Here is a 23,857-nt window from a genome sequence, read left to right as displayed (position 1 = left end):
CAATGCGGATGGTGAATCCGTCCGTACTGCACTGCCAGAAGGTGCGGCAGAGGGCGAAGCGTGATAGGTTCGCAGCAAGGTAGTAGGAGGAGACCCGTGCACCACGGTCGGCGAGGCCGTCTGAGCACAAGAGTGGAATGTGACATGGTTAGAACCTCATTTTCCGCTGGAGACGAGGCACAAACAGAATCGGGGGAAAAGCGAATGCAAATACTGTTGACGAGTTCATCGAATGCACTTCCGCACGACATTTTGTTGGGAAGCCAGATTGCATAGTATAGGCATTTGCGGTTGAGAGGCGTTGCAAACAGATCCAGGGTCTGTTGGTGGAGATCCCACCCGTGGTTGTCCTAGGTGGATCCGCTGAGGGAGTCCGTCATGACGTTCGAGACCCTTGGAACATGTATTGCAGAAATATCAACGCGATGGTGAATGACCTATTCGCAAATGTGTTGTGCTTGTTTGGGCGACAGTGATCGCGTACCTCCTTGCTTGTTGAGATAGTGTATAGTAATAGTACTGTCTGTACACGTCAACACTGATTCCTCTCGCACTAGGAAGCGGAAGGCTATTAGAGCCAGGAAACTGGATAACAGCTCCAAGTAGTTAGCGTGCGACGTGCGTTGGAGAGGCGTCCATCGGCCGTTGATGGAAAAAACCCTGAAGGTGCGCTCCCTAATCTTCCAGAGAGGCATCGTTGGTAAGGGTGAGCGGTGGAGCGTCCCAGAAGGGAGCGGCCTGCTGCAACACTGGGAGTGTGGGCCAACCAGCCCAGCGGTGTCCTCATTCGAAAGGCAAATAAGATGTTGTCGTCGAATGAGCCAGATAGCTGTCGTCACTGCTTGGCTAGCTTCTCTGGAATTTTCTCATGTGCAATCTGCAGTTGGGAACCAACTGGATGCAGGTGGAGGCCATGGCCAGGAATGACTGAGGATCTACTGAAACTGACCTTTTTTGTACGTAGAAGAACCACCAAGTGGGAGATGCAGGCCTGTCGTTCGTGTGAGACAAACACCTTTGCTAGGCTTGTATTGATTGATGCTCCGAGAAATGTTCATATCGGAGCTAGGACTAGTTGGGACTTGTCATGATGTTTTGAAAATCAGGTTTTGAAACAGTGACTGACAAGTCTGGGTGTGCTGGACTGCCTGTTAATAAGAGCGAGCCCCTATTATATAGTCGTCTAAGTAATGATAAATTTGTATGCCTTGCAGACGGAGACAGGCTGCCACTGGTGCCAGGATCCACGTAAAGACACGTGGAGCGGACCGAAGTCCAAAGGTAGGACCTTGAATTGAAAAGGTTTGTACCTATTGCACAGTGTAGCCACCTCCTGTGCTGTGGAAGGATTGGCACATGAAAATAGACATCCTGGAGGTCGAGTGTAATTATAAAGTCGTTCTGGCAGTAGAACTTCAGGACCTTCTTGAGGTACAACATTTGAAAAGTTGCGCAAAGATCAAAAATTAGGCGCCTCCTTCCTGACTTGCTTGTTGATGAGGAACTGAGAGTAAACCCTAACTCTGTTGTTGGAGATTGGGAACCACTCCGACGGTCCCTGTGTGTATCAATATAGACACTTGTGCAAACGACTCGCGTAGATGAGGAGGTAGAGGTCCCCCTTTGAAGGTGAATTTGCCAAATTCTAGAGCGTGCCCTTTCGACACAACTATTAGAACCTCCAACAGACAAATGGCATCGTTGACCAAATGGAATAAAAGAGAGAAATTCCACCGTCAGCCTTTTTGGGATGGATTAAGGGTGGGTTCTAAGGCAAGTCGTTGTTTCCTGGAGGAATTACCTCCTGTATACGAGTTGGAGTCGAATAATGCAGTTGGTTCTGAGTGTAGGAGTGATACTGGGTGGAGCTCCTTGGAAAAGAGGATATGGAGCTGCAACCTCGGGCACCACGAAAGGGCTGCTTTCTGTACTGGAGAGAACCGAAGGCGCGGGTAGTGTCTGCTCAACATGTTGGCCAAAGAGGAATTACCCATAAAAGGTATGCCCATTATTTTAGTCTGAACCTCTGGGCGAAAAACCGAGTTTTCTGCCAACCTTGTCTATGCAATACTGCTGCGAGCTGTCTAAAAACTTGGAGACGCAATGTGCACTGCACGGTTTATTTTTTCTGATGCACTTCTTCCATTCTTCTGCAGGATCCTTGAAGCATCAGCCGAGGAGGATTCGGGAATAAGGGCTACCTGCTCCAACATGCCAGACTACCTCAGGCAGTGGAACCTGCCAAAAATGGCTAAAGAGTTGCCTGATGAAACTGTGGCTGCAGCCATTGTGGCGAACTGTTTCCCCCAATAATACGAGGCATCGACTTCCCCGGTCAGGAGAAAAACGTCAAAGGAGAAGCGGAATTGTGAGGATGTCGCTGGGCCGCACAAGCAAAAGATGAGTCGGGTTGTAGTTGAGAGACAAGACAAGTAGGTGAATTGTCTGGCGTTTTAAATTTGTGTTTGAGGCGTGAAAGAACCGCGAGCGCAGATCTTGGGCTCAGGAAGAATCAAAGTCCTCTTGTCAAATAAAAGGTATCAGAGGAACTGAACGAACTTGTGTCCGTAGTTAATTGTAAAATCAAAGAGAAAAAACGGCCGGCTTCTTTCCACGTGACGAGGGGAAGATGAAAGCGAGTCGCCGTTCTCTCCATGAGGAGGTTTGATCCTCCAATATCCACCGGAGGGTAATGTAATGGAGATTCAGGTGTGAGAGAGGGTATACTTTCGCCATGGAACAGGACATGGCAGCCTCGTCGTCAGAAAAACATAATTCTGGTCTTAAGGAACCAGAGGCTGAGAGTCTGGTTAAGTTTTTTGCCAGTCCAAGAAATGATGGCGTTGAGTAAGGAGCCATCACGCCATCACATTGATGTAGGCCGTCAACGAGGCTTATACTGTCGTCAACGAGCCTACCGTCGACGAGAGGGCACTGACCTCACTGTCGTCGACAGACCCGCCGTCGATGACGGCAACTTAGAAGTTGAAGATGGCCTTTAGACTCGTCGACACACTCAACGTTGTCGTCGACGAAGTGACGACGACGACGGAGTCTTTCATCATCGACGGGCGTGTCGACGGGCCCGTCGACGGACTGGCACCTTTCTATAGTGTAAAGGTGGCAGTAAGAGTCTGAAAACGCTAGAGACCAGGTCCCGTAGGCATGGAGGCCAGCAGACTCCGTGGGGGAACAATATCCATAGGATCCTACTTCATCCTTGGAGGCCAAGAAGAAGGAATCTCAGTTCCACACCCACGCTTAGAGAGGACTTAGCATGACCAGAACAAACACTCTCCATGTCAGAGACAGGGGTGTCAGAAAGTCTACAACTCCTGAAGCCACAGAAGGAGACGGGCCTCTCCGTTCTCAAAGGTCCTTTGAGAAAAGGGTTCCACAGTCCACAGAACCTGCGACTCCTCACCTGAAGTTCAGAAAAAAGACAGGACTATCGTGAAGGTCCCTACAAAAAGGGCGAAGCTTTCCACAGGCGAAGCAGAGTTGAAAATAAAGACTTCTTTGAAGAAAAGTAAAAATACTTGCAGAATGTAGAAATTTTGAAGAAAAAACTGAGCAGAGTTCAGGGTAACTCCTTTCACACGACGTGCGGTAGAAAATCTGAGGGCCTGAGCTTCTGAGGAGAAGGTTCTAGAGGGTGCGACAGCCTGATTGGCTGGAATTTGGACTATCATAACGACATGGATATGCCAGTAAAGTGATTCTCCCTCAATGCTTCCTTATGTGTTAATAATGTTCTATGGTACTTTCAAGCATTCTATTATTATTAAATTCTATTTAATTATTATTATTACTATGACATATATTTTTATATATGTGAAATTTTACTACTATTTTAGGTACCGTGGGACTCCCACTCCGACGACGGGGAATATTCAAGCATGTGAATCTATGAAAGATACCCCAATACTGGAGAAAATGCCCTTCACAAATCCGTTTGCAATAGGAGACTTGAAAAGTGAAGGCTGATCAGGAAGGCGAAGAAAGGCCGAAATGGCCGAAAGATAGACTTTAATGGGGCCCAGAGAAGAGCCCTGCAGGGCAAAAGATAGAATGAAGAGGAGAACCTCAGAAAGAGGGGAAGAAAGGGGATCCACAGCTTTTGCTGTGCAGCATGCCACAAATGTGTTCCATCTACAGGCGTAAACCGTTTTAGTGGAGGGACGCCTGGCTGCCAAGATGAAATTTCAGACATTGGGAGGAAGGTCGAAAGCTGTCAACTGTCGCCGCTCAATCTCCACACTAGGAGGTGGAGGCTGGACACGTTCGTGTGGAGGACCGTCCCCTGCTGCTGCGACAGAAGATTCTCTCAATGAGGCCGTCTGATCGGAGGATCGATGGCCATGCTCAAAAGCTCGGGGTACTAGACCTTCTTCGTGCCCAGTCCGGAGCCAAAAGAATGACTTTGGCCCTTGCGTGATTCATCTTCTTCAGCACTCTGGGTAGAAGTGGTACACGGGGAAAGGCATATAGAAGGCCGCAACTCCATTCGCGACAAAAAGCCTTGCAGAGAAAATGAAGCCTTGGAAAATCCAACGAGCAGAACTGCTGACAGTGCACGTTCTCTTCGGAGGTGACCAGATCTAACCAAGGCTCTCCCCACTGCTAAAAGAGACCTTGCACCACCTCCAAGTGAAAAGCCATTCATGATCCATCATGCACCGGGAGCCGAGTTCGTCTGTCCTGGAGTTCAGGGAACCTGCCAGGTGTTGAACCACCAGGGATATGCCCCGATGTTCTAGCCATGTCCAAATGCGAAGAGCCTCTTGACATGGGGTCCACGACCCCACTCCGCCCTGTTTGTTGCAGTACCACATGGCAGTGCTGTTGTCCGTGAACACCTGCACCACTCCTCCTTTGACAGACGGAAGGAATGCCTTCAAATGCAAGACAGATCGCCCGAAGCTCCAGAAATTTGATGTGGAATCCGGACTCCGCCGGAGACCAGAGACCACTGATATCCGCCTCTCCAATGTGGCCGCTGCATAAGAAGCTTACTCCTCCGTAGCCAGGGTAGGTGGGGAGAGCATGCCAAGGTCTGAGGAAGTATCCAAACCACTGGCATCACCCAGTTCCTCTCGCCACTCCAGTTCCTCAAGCTGGTCAGCTAAAGGGTCTCCAGACCCCTTCCAGTCCTCTTCAACCTCCTCTGGTTGCCACTCAGGGCGATAGGAAACGAACGCCAGGGATAAACAGCGGTACAAAAGCACCCTGTGGCGCCGGTACGGACGTCGGGGTGAGGCTGGGGTCGACGACCTTTGGGGGCACAACCGGCGACGGGGGTGTCGTCACTGGAATCAACGCCGGGGTAGGTACAGTGAGGTCGACTGGCGCGGATTTAGATCCAGGCCTGGATCTTCTGGGGCCCTCTGACGCTGGAGCGGAAACTGCTGGCATCAAAGGCCCAGAGCCCCCAGTTGACCTTTTCCATTTTGCTATGGAAAAAGCCTGGGTTTTGGGCTGAAGGGCTTCATTCAAGACAGACATACATTCCTGTGGAGACAGTTAAGGTACCAGAACTCTACATTTTCAGGTGCGAAATTGCAGTACTGAGCTGCCCGGGATCTAGATGCCTGACTTGACCTTCCCTCTGTGTGACGTCTAGCCTAAGGCGAAACCTCTTATGAGGGTTGAGGGGCATCTTCTACAGGCTGTACCAGGGTTGTTGTCCCAGCTTGGTGCAACAGAATGAGGGTCAGTAACGTTTGCCTGGGTCTATAAAAGGAAGATGCAGGGGAGGTGGAAAAGCGTAGGCAAACAGCCCAGACCAATTTATTCATAGTTCGTTGCCCATGGACCATGGCTGTGGATCTCTGGTAGCAAATCATGGGCATTTTGCATTTTCTGGGTTGGCAAATAGGTTTATTAGTGGGGTGCCCCAATGCTGGAAGTAGGTGTGAAACACCTAGGGGTGGAATTCCCACTCATGGACTTGTTGATACGGAACCAAAGCAAAATCCTCCATGCTAGCTGGGAAAAATTAAGCAAATGTGTACTGCCATAATTCTGAGTGTCGTACTGTCTGTCTTGATGAGAACTACCTTGCGTCGAATATCCTCTTGAAAGGGTTTTAGGGCTAGGCGGATAGTAAGCAGTTCCCAGTAATAGATGCGGTGACCCTGCTGCTGAGAGGGCCACATTCCCTGTAAAGTGAAGTCATTGAGATCCACTTTGTATTCTGTGAGCGAGGTGTCTGTGGTAATGGTCATCTGCGGAACTGGGTCTGCAAAAGGTCTGGCCAACCCTGCTAATGATTGATGTTCCACCACTGCAGAGAGCGGTCACTTTTCCCTTCCGTCACTAAATCTTCCCATTGACCCTCCACTACAGACTATTGATCTGCAAGGCGCTTTGGGAGGGGGTAATGTGCTGCCTTGAGTGAGGAACGATATTAATGCATTAGGCCATCTTCCTAAAAGGAGCACAATGGTTTGCACTGAGTTGAGGAATGGTCTGAAAAAGAGGAAGCAGGTGCTCGAAGGCCTAGACTCTTTATTGTATGGGGTCAGCTTTCCCTGTGACCTTATTAGGAATGACCTTAGAAAGACTTCTCTCATCTCGGAGAAGTCACTCTCCCAGGAGCAGGGGAGTGGAGGGGGGGGGGGGGGGGTATCCTTCAAACTCAGAGAGTGAGGGCAAGGAAGGTGAGCCCTTGCCACCGACCTTTGAAGTGTGGAGCCGGGACGTCGCCAGTCATGGAGCGGGGCAACAGTTCATCAGCTCCAGGCATCGGGTATGGACAGTGCGTCACAGTATAGCAGGTGGGGATGTACGCCCGTACAAAACAATATTTTAAGTGGTTTTCTGTTTATCTATGCAGAGTGACATACACCATTCAGAACAAAAGTGTGTCTCGTGGACCTTTGTACGTGGTGACACACACACACCTCAAAGACATTACTTAGTTCTTTTAATTTAAATATCAAATTAGAGTACATAATTCACAAACTGGATATCTAAGGATGACAAGTTGTATCTGATTATATCGCAACTGAGTTTCCTGTATTCTGATTGCATAAAAAAAAAGCGTATTGGTTAATATTTAAGGTTGGAAAAGAGTTCTTCATACAATACTAAAACTATGACGGCGGCTGAAAGTATGAACAAACCTCCTCCTTTTTTTATTAATTAAATCGGGGGACCTGACATTCATTGGAAAGATTGGATACAGTTATAAGAGTCATACCTAAGGGCAATTGGAGGTGTTGGTACTGCTGTATGGAAGCAATTCAAACTCCAGCATAACTTAGGTGTACATGGGCGTAAAATGTATGAAACTCTTTCCTACCCAGAGGGAGAAGATAGACAGGAAGACTTAGATGTTAGAGATGCAATTCATATAGCACAATCTGCAGAACATATAGCTAACTGTATGAAGGAGATGAAAATATCAAGTGATATAGAAGCCAATGTCCAGAAAAAAAGGGCAGACAATTAAATTTGTAAAGTTGCGAATAAAAAAGTAAATATGAATAGAGTAAATAAGGAGCATAACAAATTGAAATGTTTCAGATGTGGTAGCAGTAACCACTTAGCAATAAACGTACAGTCCCCAGCCAGGAATGTTACTTGCAAGAAGTGCAAAAGAAGGGGACATTTTGCCACAGTCTGTAGGGATGGGGAGAAACCCCAAGTTAAAAGTTATTACAAGAAAAGAACCACAAGAGAAAAAGAATGTCTTCCAAGTTAATGATACAGAAAATTATATGAAGACTAATTATCCCAAGTGCCAAGTGTATCTGAAAAACAATCCAGTACTGATGTTACTGATTCGTGTACCCCTTTCACCTTGCTAAACCTATAAAATCTTCTTAATGGTTAGCTCCCATAGTCATTGCATCGAAAGCAAATGGATAAGAAATTCGCTTATCCGTGGATTTTCGTAGTTTAAATTGGGAATATTGGTAGAAACACACCCACTTCCAAATATAATTAAGATGTAAAATACTATGGGGGAGTCAAAATACTTTAGCATCATTGATCTATCGATGGCTTAACACCAAGGAGATGTTCACCCGAATCCAGCATTTATATCACCTACGGGTACTTTTATGTTTTCTAGATTGCCTAATAGACGCACATCTGCGGCAGCAATCTTTCAGAAAATAATGCGTCAGATCATTACCGGCAGTGTTCAAGAGATTGATGGATTCCGGGTTAATACGATCTCTAGCAATAAAACTTGCTCCATACCCCAAAAGTAAGAATGAAGTAAAATCCTTTAAAGGTTTGATTGAACATATGGCATAATATGTATGAAACATCTCTAACAAGTGTGAAAATCTATGTGATCTTTTGAAAAATAAAAAAACTATGCATTTGTTTGGGAATAAAACAAATAAAGAGAGTTGTTAAAATAAAAGAAATAATTAATTTGCCTGCTTTAGGCTCATTTAACCCTAGGAAGAAAACCATACTTACAACAGATGCTTACAACAAGCGTCTAGGGACAACCCTATCACAGAAAAAGAGGGAGGTGGAAAAAAAATTGTGTTTGTGTCCTGGTGCCTAACCAAAGCAGAATGTAATTATTTTGTAACTGAAAAAGAGGCCTTGGCCTGCAATTGGGCTGTAAAACATTTTACATATGGGGTATAAAATTTACTAAAGGTACCAATCACAAACCACTTACGATTATGTTTTCCATTAAATGGGTGGAATGTAGTACTCCACGCATATCCAAGTGGATACTTGGCCTTGAAATTTACTGTTTTAAACTGGAATATGTACCTGGAGCACCTTTAGAACAGAGGTTACAAGAATAAGTAATAAACAGTTCAATGTTGTCCATGAATCTGCCTGCTTTATCTGAGGATGAGTGGAATGAGTGCTTAACAAAATATGTAATTCTAAGCCAATTAAAAGAAATGATTATAAAAGGTTGGCTTAATAAATGCAGGAATCTCAAACAAGAATTGAAGGATTATTGGGGAATAAGACATGAACTAAACATCCTTGCTGGAAAAATATGCCATAATGAGACAACTGCACAGCCAGAAGAACTAAAAGAGAAAATTATAGAGTTAGCTCATGAGGGACAACTAAACAAGAGCTTTACAAAACAATAAATTAAGAAATAAATTCTGGAGGCCCAAGATGGCGGAGTGAGGGGGTCGTAGAGCAGCAGCCTACTAGGAGCGCCCACCGTCTCACCTCACTTAATGACTAAGAAGGGGGAGAAAATAACCGGAGGATCGAATATCCTTCATTCCGTTTGGCGATTCTAAGGGTAAAAAACTTAAGCCGGACAAACCTGCTTGAATTGGGATCGGCGATCCGCCTGTCCTTGCGGCTGCAGTGGTACGGCGTGCTGCGGCTTCAGGGGCGCTCCTGACCTCTGGTCCCGATAGTCCTGGCGGAGTTATTACAACTTGGAGCGGGGCCGAATGTTGCGGCTTTGCCTGGCGTGCACCTCCTCACTGCTCGTGAGGCATACGATCTTGCTACTGGCCCGCGGATCGGTGCTCGGCACGTCGGGGCTGCTGGTGCGGCGCGGACGGGTGTCTCTGGTTTCCGCCGCCATCAGTGGTGTGTTTGTGTCCGCAGGAGCTACGGGTCGGAGCTTACTAGAGAATATGGCTCCGAAAAATGTGTCCAGAGCCACCTGCGCCACTAAAGCTGCTACCGTGGAATCTGCAGCAGTCCCCCCGGCTTTACCGGCACCCATCTCAGAGACGACCATTCCAGCTTTCCTGGCTGTTCCGGCGGTTTCTTCATCCAGTGCCATAACGATTACAACGAGCCTACCCGTGACGCCACCTGGAACCGGTAAGCCACTCTTGCGCCCTCCCGTTCTGGTTATTTCTGATGTTATGCCGTTGAATGGGGAAAGCAAGAGAGGGCTCTCTGGCTCTCATGCGGGCAGCTCAGGAAGCACTTCTACTGCGGCCGATAATGACTGTAATAGTGGGAAGAGCACCGGCTCCAGCTTAGGCAATTATGGCAACAAAGTACCTTTCGCTCACACCGGCATTAACAATGTTGCCTCAGTGGGGGCTTTCCTACATACGACACTTCTTTCTACTACAACTACTTTAACTTCCAGCCCTCCCAGTACTCAGATGCTAGAAGAAGCTGAGATTAATGCATCTGGGGGCTTACGAGAGACCAATCCTGGCGAGCTTGAGAGGGACAATAATATTGAACCTGACAGGATTTTGGAAGAACAAACAGGGGGGTCAATAGACACAGGAGACACACGGGTCGGTACTGACATATCTATTTCCCTCCCCAAGGGGGTAGAGGAATGGGGCGGAGAGGGCTCAAATGAAGACTATGAGGAGGTGGAAGACGATGAGGGAACTGTCAATTCCACCGCCGGTTCTTCCTCAGATACCGCCAAGTTTTTGGCCGCTCGAAGGGAGAAAGCAAAATCTAAAGCCAAGCTGAAGAGTAAAAAAGGGAGAACTGGCACTACTGAGGGGCTTTCAAGTATATTCTCAGTTTCTGCACCGAAGAAGGCTCACCTCACAGAAAAAAGCCCCCTCAGGAAGTGGATACAGGCTAAAGGGCTAGTAAAAAATATGACCTTTCGGTTGTCAGGTACAAGTCCGCCTATATCTGATTCTTCGAAAAATTATTCTACGGCATCTATGGATCCTCCTCCCAGGGACTGTGGGAATGACAGTACTAATCTTCGGCATCCCACAAATATTATTCCTTCGTCCCCGATGATTTATCCGCCTCTTCCTCCTGCAGTTCTGGAACTCGACTCCAGCCATCCATCATCAGTTGCTGTAGAATCTACCTCAGACTCTACCTCAGGATTTAATACCTCTACAGCTCTTCCAATCCACCCGGGCTCATACCCCTTACTCTCTCTAACATCAAGCGCGGTCTCTGACACAGCTACAATAACCTCACTGCGGGCTATCTCCGGAGAATCTGAATCTCCTTCTGTTTCCTCTCCTCTCGATATTATCCTGCAAACCTTAACTAATCAGCGTCTGGAAGCTCAAGATCACTTTTTGCAGTTGCGGGAGGATAATAACAAACTGCAGAACTCTTTATCAGAGATGAATTCCAAATTAGGGGGATATCACAGGATACTGATGAGCTCCAACAGAGGGTAGTACACATAGAGGAGGACTCGGCCTGTACGGAATCCACCTTGAGTCAACATGATGCCCAGATTACAGCCTTACAGCTGAAAGTGGAAGATTTAGAAAATCGCCAACGGCGTTCGAACTTGAGAATTTTTGGTATTCCGCGATCAGACCCACGGGCTTACCTTGTGAATCTATTGCCCAAGGCCTTTCCTGACTTAGTGGACTGGGACTGGGACTCGCAGGTCCAGAGGGCTCATCGCCTTCCTCTAGTATCAAGGAATAGGGAAAGTAAATTCCCCAGGCCTATCCTTATCCATTTTGGCAACTTCCTCTTAAGGCAGGCAGTTTCCCTGAAAGCACGCCCAAACTCCCCAGTAACCATTGATAATTTGTCCTTCTTTGTACGATCAGACCTGAGCAAAGCGACCACGGATAGGAGGTGGAAGTTAAAGAAATGTATTGATCCTTTCAAATTCATAGGGGGGCAAGTGTTTTTACAAGAGCCGGCTCGCCTCAAGGTTATCAAAGGGAATCACACTTATTTTTTCACAGATTAGAAGCAGGCAGAGATTGCACTATCTAAATATGGTTGATGTCCTACGTTAACTTTCTTCTCTTACTCCCTTAACGATTGAGGGCTTATGCATAGACTTAGATACTGGGCTTAGGGGAGTTAGGGAGTCCGGGCTAGAATCTTACTTCAATTACCTTTTTCTGTCTGCTTATTCTCTCTTCTCCGTTATTTCGTTTTTTTCTTTCTTTCCCTCTTATTTTTTGGAAAAATTGAGGGACGGTGGGCAGCTCTCGGCTGCTTCTCTCTGCAGCTGCCTCTTCAGCGACAGCAGGTTTCAGGGGGGGTTCCTTCTCCTAGTGGGGAGAGGGATAGGGGGAAGGGGGGTGAGGTCAGGGCTCCCCGGGGGGGGGGGGGGGTGGTCACAGGGGGAAAACTTTAAAAATAACAACACGACATGGTATAGTTTGGAATATGACGGGAAGAGGCTATTTTTGTTTTTGGTGTGAGCAGAATGGTAGAATTGGTATACTTTATGTTTTGAAATGTATAAGTTAAAATGTTTGGCCTGGAACGTTGCAGGTCTGAAAAATAAGAATAAAAGACGACTTGTCTCTGAAGAGCTCAGACTGTATGATCCACATCTTATTTTTCTTTCAGAGACACATGTTGCCTTTAAGGATAGGAAGTTACTCAATCAACTTGATTATGATGTCATAATTATCTCATTTAACACAAATAAGGGGAGAGGGTCAATTGTGTCTAAAGCTCTCACACCCCGAACCCCCTGAGTAATATTTGTACACACGTAAAGGGGTGTAGAGGAAAATCAAGAAAAGGAAAAGGGAAAAGGGAAAACCATAAGCATTCCACAAAACAAAAAAATTCTTTGTTTTGAGAATACTGCCCTCACTCACACACCGAAGTGTGTGACATGCTTTATCATCGGGTCTGCTTACAATACACCCAGGTGTAGCCACACTCTGGACGGAGCATAGGGAGGGGGGGTTTAACATAAAAAGACCACAAGACAAATGTACGAGACTAAACAACATATAAACATATAAGTCAAATAATGATCAGTGGATATCACCCTGTGACTGGAAAAGGTCCACAACACGTGCAGTTAAAGGGAAAGTGTTTAAAACTAGTTTGTGGATATCAAACGAAAACTTTATTAACAGGCTCCACAACCAGGATTAAAAGAAATAAGAGGATGGGTAGTGTTTTTAGGAGAAACTCATGATTCTCAAAACAACCCTCCTAATACCGCCTTTGTCAACATGTTTCGACCGACTTAATGTGCCACGAAGGTCACCCCGGTATTCTTCAGGACATGTGTTGTTGCCCGTTCCAATATTGGTCACACCGTAATTCGGTCAATGTACCAATTTAACTGATCGCATGCGATGCTAATTGAATCAGCATGTATGGAGGGATCCCAACAACATGGGAAACATATGCTGAAAATGTAAATAAACCCCCTGTGAGTATATTATTAGAACCCCACGGAGGTAGAAAGCAGAATATGATCACATTTCTCACATCCCCTCTATCAGAATAGAAAATCTCTATCTTTTGTTCATGGTCTCTGGGGATGCCAAGTACAGCACCCACCGTTATCATATGAAATGAAGTAAAAAAAAGAATAAAAATCTTGTATGCAATGTTGTAAACGAAAGAACTCTACATCTCTTACTGAATCCGCCCTCTGTCTCCGGACGTTATGTGTGATTAATATTTGTGCCCCACAAATAGCTGTACCAGGAGCAACACAAACTCACTATCATGTAAATCACTCACCGAGTTTATTGAGAAAGTAAACTCGACATGGCGTCCTGCAGGAAGGTGTTCCAAGAACACAACCTGCAGTGGGGGAAAAAATAATGCGAAAAAAGGTTTCTCGCACCCTGTCTGTTGTTACGTTCTGCTAATAGTGTTCATGGTTCGAGTCATCGTGAGTAAAATATATATAAGGCATTTTTTGGCGTCTGCAAGAATAACGCCACAATATTATTATTATAATTAGCTCTACATTACAGGCATCAATTAGAGGAGTGGCCATTCTTAAAGACAAGAGACTTAGGGCAGAAGTACTTAAAACGTCCTCGGACAAAAATGGCCGATGGGCCATAGCACAACTATCTATGGGCAATCATAAATATGTACTATGTGCAATTTATGGGCCTAACACTGATGAAGACCTGGTATTCGACCAAGTAAACACAGAATTGTTGAGATGGGAGGGGAAACTAATTCTTAAGGGGGATTTTAATTGTATTATGGACTATCAGCTAGACACCACTATTTTGGAAATTGGTAGGCTACATAACATTAGGGATATTTGGAGCTCCATCTACCCGAAAATACCAGGTTATACTTACTACTCAGCGCCACACAAACTATGCTCCTGTATCGATATGGCTTGGGCTTCTGATAACATATTATCTACCAGCTCTATGGAGATTTGCCCTCGGGTTACTTCAGAACATAATCCAATCGTACTTATGTTTAATAATTTACAAGCTCAAGTAACACCCAGAATGCTTCCCTTCCCACGTCACTTATTATTGGACGTAGATTACATAACACAGCTTAAAAATTACACCTCTGTGAATTTTTCAATCTTAATCTCAATTCGACTTCTTGTATAAATATATGGGACGCGTGCAAGGCCAGCATTAGAGGGTTCACTCAACAATATGCTCTTAGGCAAAATTCCGAACGTCGTAATGCTAATATAAAACTAACCTCTATCATTTTGGCACAAGAACTGCTCTTGGCTGATGCTTTAAGAGCTAGTTCTTCTAATATTGTTGAAATCAGATTAACACTTGGGTGTTTAAAATCAAATTTAAAAACAACTTTTTTTGAGAAAAGTAGTGCCAAACTACATAAACTGAAAATTTCCCATTACGAGGGCGGAGACAAAATCGGGAAATTGCTGGTTTATAAAGTAGCTGATGATAGGGCACATACCCTGATCAAAAATATCAGGGGCTCCAATAATATTATATATGACCACCCAGCACAGATTCTTGCCCAATTTGCGGAATTTATAACATGTTAAATACGGCGGAAAATCAACCTAGTATAGAGAAGATCTTAAATTACCTGGATAACAACATCAAATAGAAATTCAGCATACCTGGGCTCTATCAACCATCTGAAGAGATTACTTTGTTAAAAATTAGACAAGCTATCCTTTCACTACCAACGGGGAAAGCAGCAGGAGAAGATACTATTCCAATCGAGCTCTACAAATCGTGTATAGAGGAACTAATCTCTCTCTTCTCTCAGGTTATTCAATATATAGGGGCAAACGGCGAGGCACCTAGCTCCTGGAATATAGCGAAAATGTTTTTCTTTAAAAAAAAAAAAAGGCAAACCGGCAGACGAGTGTGGGTCATACAGACCCATCTCACTGATCAACACCGATGCCAAAATCTTCGCAAAAATTTTAGCCAACCGTTTAGCTCCATTTATTCCCAAAATTGTTAATACTCAACAACATGGCTTTGTAATAGGTGGGGACACTACGGCCCACATAAACACTGAGATAACTGCTTTTGACATAGCGGAGACCGGATCCACCCCACTCGGTATGATCTTACTGGATGCCGAGAAGGCTTTCGACCGAGTGGGGTGGGACTATCTCTGGTCTGTCTTGTCCTTTATTGGACTTAGAGGTCATTTCATAACTTGGCTAAGATCCTTATATGATAGGCCTGTAGCAAGTGTTAGTTACGCAGGGCTGACCTCTTCCACTTTCGCTATTTCCCGGGGCACCCGGCAGGGGTGTCAATTATCATCCCTGCTGTTTGCTCTATCAATGGAACCTTTCCTATCTGCTCTTCAGCTACAATCTCGAATCTTACCATTTAGTTCTGGTCTTCACTCTCTTAAAATCACCGCGTATGCGGACGACATCGCTATATACTCCACGGATGTAGTAGAGGCATTAGAGGGTATTACAATAGAGGCCAGCAGATTCGGAGCCGTCTCTAGATATAAATTAAATAACAATAAAACACAAATTGTAGTAAATTACAAACCACAGGTTACCATCACCGGAATTTGTAAGGTCGCCAATTATCTAGTGGTTAAAATCTCATCTAAAACCAGGGATGTTATTTCAAAAACTACTGGGCTACTTAAGAAATGGCATAAACTCCCTCTAAACATCATCAGTAGAATCAATTTGATTAAAATGAAAGTACTCCCTAAATTTCTTTATTTATTTCGTTCTATACCTTTAGCGCTCAACAATCTTTTTTTCAAGAAACTAGACGGGCTATGTAGTAGCTTTATTTGGGGGTACAAGAAAGTGCGCAGATCACTGACATTACTTAAGGGCTCACTAGATACAGGGGGACTTAATTTCCCAGATTTCAAAATATATTACTGGGCCACCTTTATAGGCCGTTTACGTTCTTTGTTGAATTCGGATACTCAACTTTTTTCATACCTTGATGCTAAATTCAGACTCCAGAATGTTCCTCCTAAGGCTAAATGACCCGAACTACTACAAAAGGGTCAAATTTAGGACTGCTCGAGATACGGCTAAAATTTGGTTTAATATCCTGACCTTTTGCAGCACTTCTTTTTTTCATAATAAATTACAGGCTTTTGGGAAATCCGTGTCTTCCCGGGATTTTTAATGATGGCAGAGCAAGAGCAAGTATATGGTCTGCTCATGGCATCACAACACTGGGGGACCTTTATGGTTCACAGGGCTTTTTAGATTTAGGGGCACTTAAAAATGCATATAAATTGACCGATACAATGAGGTTTCAGTATATACAAATTCATGATTTTCTGATACACAAAATGAAAATTCTAGAAGTTATTGACTGACGTCTGGGATTGTTTTTATTCATCAAAAACGAAATCTCTAATTAGTGAAGGCTATAAGTACCTCAATGCTCACAAGACAGGCGATTGCACGAGTCTAGCTGAGAAATTGAGTTTGAAGATCGGATGTAACATTACATCTAAACAGATTGCCTTTTCTCTCTCCAATCTGAATAATCTCGTTCAATCATCAAGCTTAAGGCTACAGTAATTTAAAACTACCTGTCTGCTCTATTTCACACCTGAAGCAATATCTAAATGGTCCACAAATGCCTCATATTATGACCGCACTAAATGTCCGAAATGTGATTTAGCTGGGGCCGATTTACAACTATTGTTCTTTTCTTGTCCGGCTCTAAAGGAGTTCTGGGCCGCCTTTGATAAGGCTATGAAAATAAAACTAGGTAAATCACCACCTCTGTCAGCTATATTGGTACTAATAGATATACACTCCGTACCTCTCCCTCAGCAGGCCCTAGTTACTATATTACTTTCATGTGCCAAATTAACCATTGCCCGTGCCTGGATCTCCCCGCAACCACCTTATATTATGGAGTGGTGGTCATTAGTCAACGAAATATATTCCATGGAGGCAGCTCTGACAAAGCTAAGAGGGGTCCGGTCCCTTAGGAAATGTGAAAAAATCTGGGGTAATTTCTTTTAAATGGTAATGTATCTAAGGTGTACTTAAGTTCGTACCATTTGATTGCACTATTGTTTTCTTATTGTTTCATCTCTGTATTGTTGCTCCTGTTCCTCGTTGATTGCTTTATTTCATCTACATTCATTATCGACCTATCCATTCTGCAGCTATGTTGTTATTTTCAGTCCTCCTCCCGGAAATGTTTTGTATCTGTTTTTTACTGTCGTGTTGTCAATAAAAAAAAAATTAAAAAAAAGAAATAAATTCTGGATCTCTAAGATGGACTCCATTGTGGAACAGAAAGTGAAAGATTGTGTTAGTTGTGCAAAAAGTAACAAAACTATAAACACACGTAAAGCTCCTTTGTCTCCTGTAGAATTGCCACCTGAACCCTGGAATAAGCTAGCCAAGGATATAGTTGGGCTCATGGACGGTATGGGAGCATACAAATTATTCATGTTAGTTTTGAAAGATCATACCTCTCACTGGATAATCTCGAAGTTAGTTCATCGAACTACAACTACCATATTAATTGAATTCCCAAAAGATGCTTTCAGCAGAGAAGGTATACCTTCCACTAGATTTACGGACAACGGTGTCCAGTTCGCATTCCAAGAGATGAAAGATTTCCGGCAAACACTTAATATAAAACATGAGAAAACTTCCTAATACTGCCTGAAAGCAAATGGACTGGTGGAAAGGATGATTTGCATTATTAAGGAACATATTCAATTAGCTATAGTCAATGGCCATTATGTACAAAACTCCTTGTGTGATTATATACGGTCATATCACACTTCACTAAATCTCATCACAGGTGTTTCACCTTTCGTATCTATTTAAAGGTAGAAAACCTGGCACCAAAATTAACCCTTTTTGGTTGGGTAGGGGAAAACGGGTGAGTATAGATAATTACAAGGCTCATGAGAAGGAATACCAACATCAAATCAAATATAAAAAGTGGCATGACAACAAACACGGGGTGAAAAAACTAAATTGGAAAGAATGTGATTAGATACAAGTAAGAAGGAGAACAAAGAACACCAAAATCAAAGAAAATACTACCTACCCCGTAAAATAACTAAAGTGTACTACAATGTAGTACAGTTAGACAATGGACAAAAATGGAGATCAGACAAACTAGCCAAACATTATCGTAATTAATATATTTTCCTGTTTTTCTACTCTTTTCCTTAAGCTACTCCATTTATTAAGGAAGGAAGATGTGTTGTAATAAATTAAAGTTATAAAGCAGTATTTTATATAGTGTATAACTTTATCAAACTAACGTGTATTATTATTCCTATGTATTTTGGCGTGTTCCTTCGACTCTTCCCCTTGTTGACAAGTTGAACAATCCAAAGAAGCCTGCTATAGAATGTTTAGGCAAATGACAGGTGATATTGAGTTGGGGAGAGTGGTTGACGGAATAAAGAAGACTTCATACCCCATGCTGTTTCTGTGTGTCTTCTTCATGCCTGAATTATAATACCCTTATAACCTTTAGGGTCCATAGGTCTTAATGTGCCTCCTTGGAGAGAATGTTTTACATTTGGCCCACTGTGATTTTTTTGACCACTACAACGCCATAACTTTTGCCAACACTGTATGCAGTGCATTCAATAGTTAAATGGCTTTCATGGCATTGCCAGCCTGAATCCACAGGAGCATCTCAACATTTGAAATCATGATTGTAAATCAAATCATGAACCACAATCTCCACTCTATCTTTTATTGACTTGTTAATCCTCTGTAAGTGGAGACCTATGAATGCCAAACTCTAGTCTAGCATCCTGGTATTCCAAGTGCCTTTTGCCACTGTATTTTACACTTAATTACAACACAGTGGGCTCTCTAGTTGTGAAGACTAGTACTATGGGCTCTCAATGATAACATACACCCACCTCGAAAGTTAAAGGTCTTCATCGCAGTGTCAACGAGTGCCTAATGATGTCGAGGACATCTGTCAGGTTTCATCCTAAGCCTCTCAAAATGTCTAGAGGCATGAAAACCTAGCAAGACATCTCTGAGGAATATCTTTAAGGTACTTAGGTAGTGGGGATTCACCTACATAGTCACTTTGCTACCTGGCCACAACACATGCCTGGATCTCAGTCATAATCTGGAGGGAGTTACTGGCACTAGGCCCTTTGCAGCAGAAGAAAAAAAATTGCCTTGCTTAGTGAAAATACACAAAGCAATAAGAATCTAGAGGAAAATAGAATGAAATTCACCACTGAACCTGATTCACATGCATTCCAGATAGTAAAACAAATCTCACTTGACAGATAAACTCCTTGATGAGGTAGGAAGCAAACCTGCAATAGACCCAACAGACATGTTAACAGGAGGCGTCCGACTCAATGCTAACTGAAAAGAAATGCAGTACGGCGAGGATGGTTACCTTTTCATACACAGAAAGAATCCTTTTTTTTGGTGGTAGAAGTACTTTATGTAGAAATGCCTCCGGTCTGTGCTAGTATCTTCAGGAGGTTGGTATTTCAAAATCAGATACAAGACGGAAGTCCTCATCCTGGGATCCTCCCCCTCCCCCTGGGACGACTCCTGGTGGCCCCCTGCCCTAGGCAGCGCACCCAAACCAACAGACCACGCACGCAACTTGGGCTTCATCCTGGACTCCTCCCTCTCCATGACCAGACAAGTCAACGCCGTCTCCTCGTCGTGCTTCAACATCCTGCGCATGCTACGTAAGATCTTCCGGTGGATCCCCACCGAAACCAGGAAGACGGTCACCCAGGCCCTCGTCACCAGCCGTCTGGACTACGGCAACTCCCTCTACGCCGGAACCACCGCCAAACTCCAGAAAAGACTCCAGCGGATCCAGAACGCCTCAGCACGACTCATCCTGGACATCCCCCGTCGCAGCCACATCTCCGGACACCTGAGAGACCTGCACTGGCTCCCGGTCAACAAGAGAATCACCTTCCGTCTCCTCACCCACGCACACAAAGCCCTACACAACCAAGGCCCAGGATACCTCAACAGCCGCCTCAACTTCTACGCTCCCAAACGCCAGCTTCGATCGACCAGCCATGCCCTCGCCGCCGTCCCCCGCATCCAAAGAGCCACCACAGGAGGACGGTCCTTCTCCTACCTCGCCGCCAAGACTTGGAACTCCCTCCCGACCCACCTCCGCCTGACCCAGGACCACCTCGCCTTCAGGAAGCAACTCAAGACCTGGATGTTCGAGCAGTAGCGGACCCCCCTCCCCTAGCGCCTTGAGACCCTCCGGGTGAGTAGTGCGCTATATAAATGCCATGATTGATTGATTGATTGTGTCTGGGGAGAACCTTCCCAATGCCTTTTGTGAAAAGGTGAGGATGCACTTGTAGTTTGATGCATGTTGGATGGTTGGATTGACATTCCAATCCAATTGGAATGCCAGATTTATCTATCAAGGCTAACTCATACTTAGATCTGAGGTGATGTGACTCCCACTCATCACATCCAAGGGTGTACAGATCTTTATTTAATATGAGGGGCCATCAATGTCACTTTGCACTCTAGTGATCGTATCCAGAATAACTGCGTCTCATGAAAAAGTTAAGAGTAAATTCTTCCTACATGTTATAGAATGTAAAGGAAATGTCATGTTTAAAAGTTTTGCAGACCAAAACGGCAGAAAATCAAAGGGAACCAAATGCAGAGGGAAGTCTTCTATATGGTAGAGGATGTCTTGCATCCTTGCAATCATACTGGGGTAGACCAGAAGAATTTCTGTATACAAGGTGCAGGATGGAGGGCTTGTGAATTGGAACAAATCTCAGACTGCCTCAGTGAAATGACACACAATTGGTGCAGTATCCACTGTGTTAACCATCCCAAAAATGTGTACCTTCCACCAGCCCCTTCTGCACCCTCTACTGTCACGACCAGGAATTTTATCGTCTGTCTTTCTTATTTCTCGTCATAAACTTGCTGTGTTGTGCCCTCTTCAATGAAAGCCCAGTCCTCTGTCCTTCCAAGTCTACAAACTGTCTGGTTTTACAGCCACCCATACACAAGCCCTCTCATCTGACCCTGTCCTTCACTATGTCATTTAGCATTCATCCTGCCTAACCACTCTTATCTGTCCCTGGCACTGCCCCTTCACTCTTATGGCAGGGGAAGGTGGTGGGCAGAAACAGAAGTCATTGCCCTAGAGTCAGCAATTGCAGCACTCGTTCAGCAATGTTGTCTCACAGAAAAGGAGAGCAGTCTAAAATACTTCAAAAAAGCAGCCACTGTTAACTACCAGTGCCCATGGCACCACAGGAGAACACAGACATATATACTTACGGTCAAAGTGCTCCACAAGGGCAAACAATACAAGCATTGCTGGCCAGACAATCATAGAGGAAACTCCACAGGGGGACAAGGGAAGCCAAAATTGCATTAGAAATACATAGAGAGAGACACCAGCCGTCAGAGTGTGTGCGGGGTCACAGAGGCAATAGACGCTAGGCAGCCTAAGATAGGGACAAATAAGCACGGTACCTAGACGTCCCCGCAAAATACACTGCGGATTCTTGCTTTCACTCACATGCTCACCTTCGAGAAGTACCCAACAAGATGGCATCCTTTCACATCATTTTGCGTAAGTACATAGAAGAGAAATGGCTCGACATCGTAATAGAGTGTCTTGTGATCCAAGAACAGCTTTGCCAAGAGACATAAATTCTGGCAGTATATGGTGCTGACATTCCCATCCACCTAAAGGAAAACAAAAGCAGAACAGTGAGGACAGAAAAAGAAGATACAATACCTCTGAAACAAGAACCACCCCCTCACTTATTTGGAAATAAAGACCAATTCTTAATAGAAGTATTATCAATTAGTTGACAGATTATTACTGTGTTATGCTTCCATGGATAGTCAAATGACCAGGGAAATTAAGGTAAATATTACTCACATGTAACACTTAGTTTGAGGTTTGTAGTGTTGTAAATTCCCATAATGTGTACTCTCCTGCCATTTAGTGAATAAGTTCAAAACAATGTAACAAAATGGTTACTTACCAGTAGGAGTAGTTTTGCAGCTTGAAGAATTTTCTGGATTCACATGCTGTGCATTATTCCGCCATCTAGTGGTTGGGTCTGGTATAGTCTTTGTTTTCTTTTTTTCCCTTTTTTTTCTTGTTTTGGTCGCTGTTGACCACCATTTGGTGGCAGGTACGTCCCCTGTGTGACATCCGACGTCATCCTGGAGGTCGACGTGCTTGGTAGCCATCTTTGGATTCTTTTGTCTTGTTTTCTATTGGTAATCCTTGAGATGGTAATTAAATAAGTGATGTAATCATTTGCTTCCCCACCTGTTTGTTTTCCTTGTAGGGCAGGCCGGGTGGGTCGCATGTGAATTCAGAAAATTATTCAAGCTGCAAACTTCTTCTACTGGTAAGCAACCATTTTGTTTTGCAGCGTGAAACCTTTTCTGGATTCACATGCTGTGCGTTAGACTATGTAGCAGTTTCCCCCGAGGGTGGGAGGCTGTGGTGAGAGGAAGACTTTGCAAACATGTGTTGAAGCACCTTCTGTCCAATTTGAGCCTCCTTACTCATTTGTATGTCCATACAGTAATGCTTTGTAAAGGTGTGTGGTGATGCCCATGTTGCTGCTGCACAAATAGTATCAATGGGTACATTAGCCATGAAAGCTACAGTTGCTCCTTTCTTTCTAGTGGAGTGAGCTATAGGACGTATAATCAATTCTTTTTTTTTTTTTTTGCATAGGCATAACATGACTGGATGGTTTGTACTATCCATTGTGCAATTGTTGCCTTTGTGACTGGTGATCCTGTTTTGTTGTGAGCGTATGCGACAAACAATTGTTTGTTCTGTTCTTTGTAGATAGTACAGTAGCGCTCTCCTTACATCCAGGGTATGGAGGCTTTTTTTCTGCTTTAGTTGTTGGATTTTTGAAGAATTTCGGTAGGAAAATATTTTGATCCAAGTGATATTTGGATACTTCCCTTCGGTATGAAGTGAGGGTTTGTTTTTAAAATCACCTTTTCCTTATGTGTTTGTAGGTATGGCTATTGTATTGTTAGAGCATGTAACTCACTTTCTCTCCATAGTGAAGTAATGACGATGAGAAAGGCTGTTTTAAGAGTGATGTGTTTAAGATCTGCGTTGTGCATGGGTTCAAAGGGTGGTTATTTATTTATTTTTTTAAATATTTAAATAGCGCACATCTACCCAGAGGCGTCAAGGCGCTTGAAGAATCAACACCAGGGAACGTTGACTGTCATCATCCCAGACCTTACACAAGGTTACAGAGTAAAGAGCCATGTCTTTAGACCCCTCCTGAATAATAGCAGATCAGATGCATTTCTCAAATCAAATAGTAGCTTGTTCCACCATCTTGTAGTGATGCTAAAAAAGCTTTTTCCACCCCATCTCTGAATACGGAACGTGGGCTTGTCCATTAACTTCAATGAAGTCGACCGCAGTGTTCGAGGGGGGTTGCCATTTAAAGCTCTTCCTCAGATAGCTAGGACCAGAGCTTTGTAATGCCTTAAAGGCAATACACAAGGCATTAAACGTTATGCCCTTTTCCATAGGTAGCCAGTGTAGAGTGTTAAGAGCATGTTTTGCTGATGTGTGTTTGGCTAATCCGAATAACAGTCTTGCAGCGGAGTTCTGAAGTACCTGTAGCTTAGCTAAAATGGATTTGTTTACTCCTACCAAAAGCCCGTTGCAATAATCGAGTTTTGATAGCACTAAGGCTGACACCACAGTTTTCTGTAGGTTTGTTGGAATGAAAGGGAGCACTTTCCTTAGGATTT

The 23,857-nt window shown here is 44.2% G+C and overlaps 1 protein-coding gene across 2 annotated transcripts in view; it reads right to left on the bottom strand.

Annotated features, from left to right (window-relative positions):
* KAT6A (lysine acetyltransferase 6A) overlaps window positions 1-23,857 on the bottom strand; it is a 1,535,407-nt gene that overhangs the window by 483,233 nt on the left and 1,028,317 nt on the right. The window contains exon 11 of one of the 2 annotated variants that reach the window (XM_078666232.1): window positions 21,618-21,787. In XM_078666232.1, the coding sequence (XP_078522358.1) occupies window positions 21,618-21,787 (170 nt within the window). The remainder of the gene's footprint in view (window positions 1-21,617; window positions 21,788-23,857) is intronic. The other variant, XM_078666233.1, reaches the window with a different exon arrangement.

This window comes from Lissotriton helveticus, chromosome 11, assembly GCF_964261635.1.
Source record: "Lissotriton helveticus chromosome 11, aLisHel1.1, whole genome shotgun sequence".
In the NCBI taxonomy this organism is placed as follows: domain Eukaryota; kingdom Metazoa; phylum Chordata; class Amphibia; order Caudata; family Salamandridae; genus Lissotriton; species Lissotriton helveticus.
Note: the sequence above shows the minus strand (reverse complement) of the source record. Positions and strands in the feature narration are given on the sequence as shown.